The 7,592-nt window shown below is 32.1% G+C and overlaps 1 protein-coding gene across 1 annotated transcript; it reads left to right on the forward strand.

Annotated features, from left to right (window-relative positions):
* The first annotated feature begins 487 nt into the window (after nucleotides 1-487).
* On the forward strand, nucleotides 488-7,112 carry LOC149776764 (uncharacterized). The gene is made up of 3 exons (XM_089942582.1): nucleotides 488-652; nucleotides 1,115-1,249; nucleotides 6,782-7,112. Exons 1-3 carry the CDS (start codon nucleotides 592-594, stop codon nucleotides 6,961-6,963), a joined length of 378 nt encoding a protein of 125 aa, XP_089798708.1. The 5' UTR covers nucleotides 488-591; the 3' UTR covers nucleotides 6,964-7,112.
* The last annotated feature ends 480 nt before the right edge of the window (nucleotides 7,113-7,592 follow it).

Here is a 7,592-nt window from a genome sequence, read left to right on the forward strand (position 1 = left end):
AAGGCGTTTTATGATTGTTATCCTGTTGATTTGCCCCAGCTTCTGCTTTTGATGCCTGCTAATCTGCTGTCTCAGCTTTTTATTTTTTTATTTCAATCCTTTCTCCTAATTGCCTCCAAATCGTATTCCCACCCTTGTCATGTCTTCCTATTCCACGGTCGTTGTCATCTACTTTCCTCTGCTTCTTTCGTCCTCAATCTCATGGTCTGCGTCTTCCTTCCTCGTTTATCTTCTCTTTCTGTATTATCTTCCTTCCCAGGAACCTTTAACTAGATCAGAATGAATTAATATACCACGAGAACAAGTATAATCAGAACAGGCCTCTTGAAAGCGACCAATCAACACTTACTGATCAGTAAATGTACCTGTCTAGCTTGCATTGGCATTGGATAGTTTAACGAAAGGGAGGGAAATGTTACGAATGAACTTTATTTTGTCAAATCTGTGAAGCCACTTGCAAGCTAATATTATCAAAATTGAATGCAATATAAACAAGTTTATCGGTAAACCCCATAAAATAAATTTGAATTGGAGACACAGAGAGCTGCGATTTACATTACCAGTGAGAAATCGAGTTAGCCTTCCGTAAGCATGGGGACATTCGATGTCACTTGCATAGTTTTATTTGTTATTTCTATCTGTCTGCAATCAGGTAATGTGATATATGTTTTTATTTTTATATCTGTTCCTCGTATTATCTGAGATAATTGTTTCTAAATTGAGATATGTAATTGTTAACATTCAAATTTCCATATATAGATAAATACAACAGGGAAATACAATAAACATTTATTGTAATATTTATTGACTCACGTACCATAATATATTGATGCTGTCCTAACTAATTAGTTTGGATATGATTTTAATATTGAAGCGTATTTACTATTTTACACGTACATGTTTATTTAATTTTACCTATTTAGTTATTTATTGTCGCTATATATTTGCATCATTCAACAAAATAAGATTGATGTTTATTATCCGTTCATTTTTTCTGTTTGATGTAAAGAAGGTTATAAAATATGTTTGTACGCGTTGCCTTTGTTTACGTCTTATTTTTATTTTTCATTTGCAAATTTTCATTCAATTTTTGGCTTAATGTTTATTGTTACAGTAAATTGCATTGAATGTTACCAATGCACCTCTGAAAGCAGCAACTGCAAGGACCCTTTTGATAGTTCAGGAATCTACAAAGTCTCCTGCGAAGGAGCCTGTTCCAAAATAAAAGGCGAAAGCTCTGGGGAGCAAGGTTTGTAAGCGATGTATGATTCTAGATATACATTTTGTATATTCTTATAAAAATCTATACAGTTTGGCGCCTAAGGGTCCCAGGTTATATCCGTTGTAATGATATGTGAACGTTCCGTATTTTCAAAACAATATTCTCCTGGAAAATGGGCTCGAAAGTAGTTTTGTTTTCATTGGAAATTATTGTATGAAATGTCGATTACAAAATGAGATTATGAATTAATAATATTATGTTTGTGATGATCTGGTGAATATCAATATAATCAGATGCATTCTGGAACACAAGACATTCAGGACCACTAAATCGTGGCTGTCGCCGGATAGCGTTATGTTCAACGACGAGCGATTGATAACTATACATGTCTTGTATGACTGTGTCACTTCTGTGTCGGTATGCTGATAATGATTTGAGCCAGGCATATCATCACCATAGGGAATAAACATCGACGATGTGGTTACATTTGCTTATTTATGATTTTTTTCTCGCATTGTTCAATCCGATTCCATGGGTGAAGGTGGGCTGGGAATTTAAAGTGTCTGTGATGACGTTAGATTGATAGAGTTCATTTAGTTGGCATAAAATTGACCTTTATCTCTTTTATGTTAGACGTAACGCGTATGAAATGACAATTAAATATAGCATATGACACATGTTTTCTTTTAAATTCAGTCGATGTCATACTTCGTTTGTATAAACTATTATGTATATTTGATTTAATTTATATTTGTTTCAATCTGATTTTGTTTGTTAGTTTTTTGTTTTTAAAAATTCCATTACATGATATTGTAATGTAACTCTATTTACTGGATTTGATATTGTCCAAAACAGAGTTCAGTTTTGACTGATTTGTTTTTAAATTTTTGAAATAAACAACTTCTTGGTGACATTGTATCTAATGCTGACATAGTTTCTGACCTTGATTCAGAACCAGTGACAGCTATAGTAAACAATATTTTTTCTTTTTTTAATATTCCTTCCCAGAGTAAAAACCATTTATTTCAGTTAAGGCCATACTGGGAGTAAATGATGTTAGGCATATTAAAAGCTTCCATTTTGTTTTAGAAAGATGACCATATGAATCTCATCTGGACATCTGTTTTGCGTTGTAGTTAGATTTATTGCTGATATCATTCGTACCTTAGCACTAGAGAAGTCCAGGTGTTTTATTTTTTTGCCCAGTTTGGCTATTTTATTTTCTTCAAATTATTTGTATTTCAAGTAATTGTTTTCCCTAGAAATACTAATTTTCTAAACTAATTCGTAATCATGGACATTTTGTCGAAATTTATACAGAATTGAAAAACTGGAACATTATTGTCTGTGATTCAACAAGAGACTGTTGACACTGCAGCACTTGAGAGGTTACAACAGACATCATCGTCATCCATTATTTGTAAGAACCTAAACACGTAACAAAACGGTAAACCAGCATTTTTGTCACAGAGTGCAGATAGATAAATGGCTTCATATTTTAAGGGCAAATTGTGTACCTGTTTCTTTTAATTTATATTTAAAGCTGTAATAACATAATTACAGATGGCACATACATGTAATAGATTAATTATAGGAACAATAGTTCAGCCATATATCAACAAGACCAGAACTGAAGATAGCCCTATAACATTATTTTGATTTTACTATAGGATTAAAAAATAACAACAATTCCAAAGAGATAAAGAGAGATCGAATAGAAATTATTTGAAATTATGTTTATATTTCAAGGTTTCAAAATAATTGTTAGATGATTCTTATATAGAAATGCATATCATTTCTGACAGATAATCTACCTTAGAAAACGTGTGAATAATTGCCGATGGCATCATTCATGCAAATTACATTGGAATCTTTAACGGCATGAATATAGGGTAAATAAATGGTTGCATGACTCAAATAAGTAATTTTACTATACTCATCTATAGTCAAACATTTCAACATTTACAGTTTATATAAGCACTATATACTTCGACATTCAAATTGCAAAGCGTTAACCTTTTTTAGCTGGGAAATCTTTGATTTGTTCCTACTAAATTTACATTCATGCTACTTTTCATACAGAACGATAGAATTGATGATCTCATCAGGCTTATCTATGCTTTTCATTATAAATAATTCTTTCTTTGGTTCCAAATTCTTTGTATCATTACATTTACTTTGTAACCGTTGTAAGATAAACTTTAACCAAATCTTTATTATATGTCTGTGTTGAAACTTAAGAAAATGTTTCTCTGCATGGAACGCACAAATAGAACAGTGTTCGTTTGAAGTAATTCAAATGTATATTCGTAGCTAAAATTTAATTTGATACCTTAAACTGCAACCATATGTTTTGGTCATTTTGTAGTTTTATGTTTTACCAAAAACAATTCCTGCTAGTCTTTATCTCCTAAATTACTAAGCATGAAGTTCTATTTCCTTCCAGAAGTAGGTATTTGAAAGTTGCAAATCCAGTTTCTTATATACCTGGACACTCTGCCTTATTTTTGATAATATTACTTACAACAAACTGTTACGACTTAATGTCTCAAAATAAGTAACAGAAAGAAAGTGAAGCCAGCAATTTGAGTAAAATCAACAAATGATTTTTATTTCTAAGTCACAAAGCGAAACGTTAAAAAATATATACAGTATTGTGAGCCAAATCCAAGAATAATCCTAAATGACTTATCACACGCCCATAGGAATATAATCTTACAAATGAATTCCAAAAGTTCTGATTCTCATTATGTGTCACACTGATGCAATCCAGGATGTATGTCAATGAGTCCCCAAAAGGTACATTTAGTAGGGTGTAGAAATCCAAGTTGTTAACAAGCAACTTAATAATTCCAATTAATACTTTAAAAAAACTTATTCTCTGCAAATAATATCTAACCAAAACTAAAACCTTTCACCATAGATTCCCAAGGACTGATATGAAACAGGAATCAATATAAAAAAAATTAAAACAAGTCTCTATGTCTATAGACACAATATAATGTTCTGGAGTTCACTAATATATAAGTCCTTTCCAATTGGAAATTTCCATCAAATTATTTCTAAACGTTTAGGAATTCTAAATGCTAAAACGTGATCAAATTATTTCAAAAGGTTTTGGAATTCAAAACACTATATCAACATTCTGTTTACAACTTACAGTCATTAGTAAAAGTTATATATGAATACATGTTATTTACAAATGAAATTATCTTAGCAGAATCTATAACCATGGAGCAAATAGTAAGCCGCCTGTATGTATATAATGATCACAGTCTAACATTAAAGCGATCAAAATATATGCTGGGACTATCCCATTAGCAAATTTATTCACAAATCTAAAACATTTCTGAAATTATGTTTCATAATGTATACACCTGCCCTGCTATTGTACTATAAGGATTAAACACATAGTTGTATTTGTACAAATATTCAGGCGTTTTCGATAGTGTAGCTAGTTATTAAACCGCTTCAATAACCTCAGTTATAAAGGTTTGATATCCTCTTTGTAAGAAGTTAAGAAATATATATTCCAAAATGCATAGAGATTATCAACATTTAATACTGAAAATTTTAACAGCATGTCCTCATTTACGATAACTCTCTGCAAATATTTTCTTTGTGATTTTTTCTTTGACCATGCTCTACAAACGTGCTAAAGAATCTACTAAGATCATACAATTTTAAATATTAATTTAAACTATGGAAAGCAGATGTCCGAGATTTCTCTGAATCATCAAGAGCAAATTATCTATCATCAGCATATCGAGAAAGAATATGGATATATTTTCAAGTTGTATATCTGCAATATTTTACATTTTGTATCTGCGGGTTAATCTCTCCCCACAGAAAATATATAGATAGAGTAGATCCCAGTCTCAACCCTTCGTAGATCTTTTTATGCAAAACCCTTTAAAGAGCTGAGAATCGAAATACTATCACTTTGTCTTTTAGTACGCTGCATCCATTTTGCAAAAAGTTGCTTATACTACAATTGCGGGCAAACAATTGCTTCGAAGTCGCTGTTTTGATAAACACGTCTGACTGGAGGTACATTGCTACTGCTAATGTTATTTTAAGCAAAGTTATCGGGCCAAGCATTCTAGAGTTGCAACCTCTTTTGTACACTGGTTAATTTGTCCCAACAACTCTCATTTTGTTTTGATGCAGACCAGTTGTTTACAAGGCTGACATCCGACTTAAATGTCCTTGATATGTGAAGTTGCGAATATAAAAATGACAATGAGAGGTAACGTTCCATATGCATAAAAGTTACCGAAAGTGATCAGATAGCAAGGTCCTGGCAAACCTCTAGCTGTTAATACTAGATATATTTTGGTCCATTGCTATGTTTAGTGTATCATTATACACTAGGAGCTATATAAACATCAGTTCGCAATAAATATATGCTGGTAGTGTTCCATTCCCTTTAATATCCCTTGATATTTGTAAAATCATACTACAGCAGTGCTGTTGTAGCACATCTAACAAGCCGTTCGTCTTTGAACAGCTGTGGGAATAGATTAAGGGGGGGTTAGGTATGTCTGCCTTATATTGTTATCTATAAAGTATCTGACTGTGGATATTTATTGGGAAGAAAGGCAGATAGATAGTGTTATGTATATTTAATTTATATTATGTGCTTTACTTTTGTCCGTGATTGAGGCTAGAAGTTTCGACTGCCTGGCTATTCTCATGGCTGAGGGTACTGTACAGCTGGATTTCTCATTTTGTAAAAGAGTCTACGTCAAAATCAGTTTAAGGCCTGAAATTGTTTAACGAAATTCTTCCATTAACAATCATTGTGTTTCCAGAGCATTCGGTTGCGTCATTGGTCAGGTGACATATTGGATATTAAGAGGTTTTATTAAAAAAATACTCATGCTTGTTACATATGAGTCTTTGGGAATCTATGATCAGAGGTTTTAGCTGTGTTCGATATTTTGAGAGGAATCATGTGTACTTTATTTATGCATTTTTATTATAAACTGCTCATTGAAACGTCGGACAAAACTACTTTGGGATTATTATCAATTCAAAGAAACACATTATGGATTACATCATTTTGATACATCAATACTATTGGTACATTAGCTTATTCATAAACATTGGTACATCAACACACTCAAGATTATTGGAAGTCATTCGGAATATTCAACACCGTTGGACTTTTGAGAGGACATTCAGGAATATTTCTGATTAAATTCACAATAATGTGTCTTTTGAATGTTTACTTTGTATTCTGGGGAATTCAATTGTTTGCTGCTTTTTTTAATTGTATGGTTTCGCTTCTTTCTGTTACATAGTTTAAGATCAAAGAGTCCTAGCAATAATTAGTTAGGTGCATATGCATGTATCTGACACATTTGGTGACTCCTTCGTATGAAGTGTGATGGAGTCGTTATTGAGTTCCAATCGACTCATAAATCTCACAGCGGATAAACAATATAGAATAATACTAATATTTTGTAAATCCTACCTAATGGTACTATTGATTGTTTTTATGCAGAGGTTTGTCTTTCATCAATTATATAATGATGCAAATCTTTTTCTTTTCAGTTGTTGTGCGAGAATGTATATCGGGTGAAGAAGGAGAGAATAAATGCCAAGAAATGTCAAAAGGTGGGGTCAAAGGTCAATCATGCTTGTGCAGCAGTAACCTTTGCAATGGCGTACTTCCAGTGACGGGGTCCATTGTCATTATGGTGTCATCCATTGCCATCTATATTGCTCTCTTTTGAAAAACAAAACAAAACTAAAAACAACAGAAAAAACCTGTGTTAAATTTGTTGTGTTTGATAACAGTATTTCTTCCATGATGAACTCTTTGCTCTGTAAAAATACATCATAAGAACAATAAGAAGTATTAAAAGAATAGTTTACTAAAGAATCTGCGTCGTTTTTCTGTTATAAATCTTCAAATTGTTATGCCAATTTTTTCTTTAATATGAAACGCATTGCAATTATTATTAGTTGGCTTCTTTTGTACATAATTGGAATTGTATTAACTTTATCACGCTGTATGCTGAGAACATGAATATTTAAGTTCCATCGGTCCACCCATCTAAAAGGCTATATCCTCTTTTCATGTGGTGGAAAGTCACCGGTTAACATTTTTGAATAATTTACAACCTAACATTGTTTATGCAATTATTTTGGTAGGATAAATTATAGAAATAACAGTTTCATGTGGGTCAGTGGGGATTAGCCATGTGAACAATATAAGTAGCTTAGATTGTATGAGTAGATACTTATTAATTACATACAGACGCTGGTGTTTAATTCGTTGGTTCGAACATTGTATATGTAAGTATAATAGTAGTTATTTTTTTATCTTATCCATCTGCATACTTTAGTGATAAGTTTGGCG

This window comes from Sinohyriopsis cumingii, chromosome 18 (assembly GCF_028554795.1).
Source record: "Sinohyriopsis cumingii isolate HCF-2022 chromosome 18, ASM2855479v2, whole genome shotgun sequence".
In the NCBI taxonomy this organism is placed as follows: domain Eukaryota; kingdom Metazoa; phylum Mollusca; class Bivalvia; order Unionida; family Unionidae; genus Sinohyriopsis; species Sinohyriopsis cumingii.

Excerpts from the sequence above, each read along its gene's own strand:
- LOC149776764 (XM_089942582.1), top strand. The coding sequence starts at position 592 with ATGGGGACATTCGATGTCACTTGCATAGTTTTATTTGTTATTTCTATC. Across the intron at positions 653-1,114 it reads TTCTATCTGTCTGCAATCAG|TAAATTGCATTGAATGTTAC; the intron begins GTAATGTGATAT and ends TTATTGTTACAG. Across the intron at positions 1,250-6,781 it reads CGAAAGCTCTGGGGAGCAAG|TTGTTGTGCGAGAATGTATA; the intron begins GTTTGTAAGCGA and ends TTTTCTTTTCAG.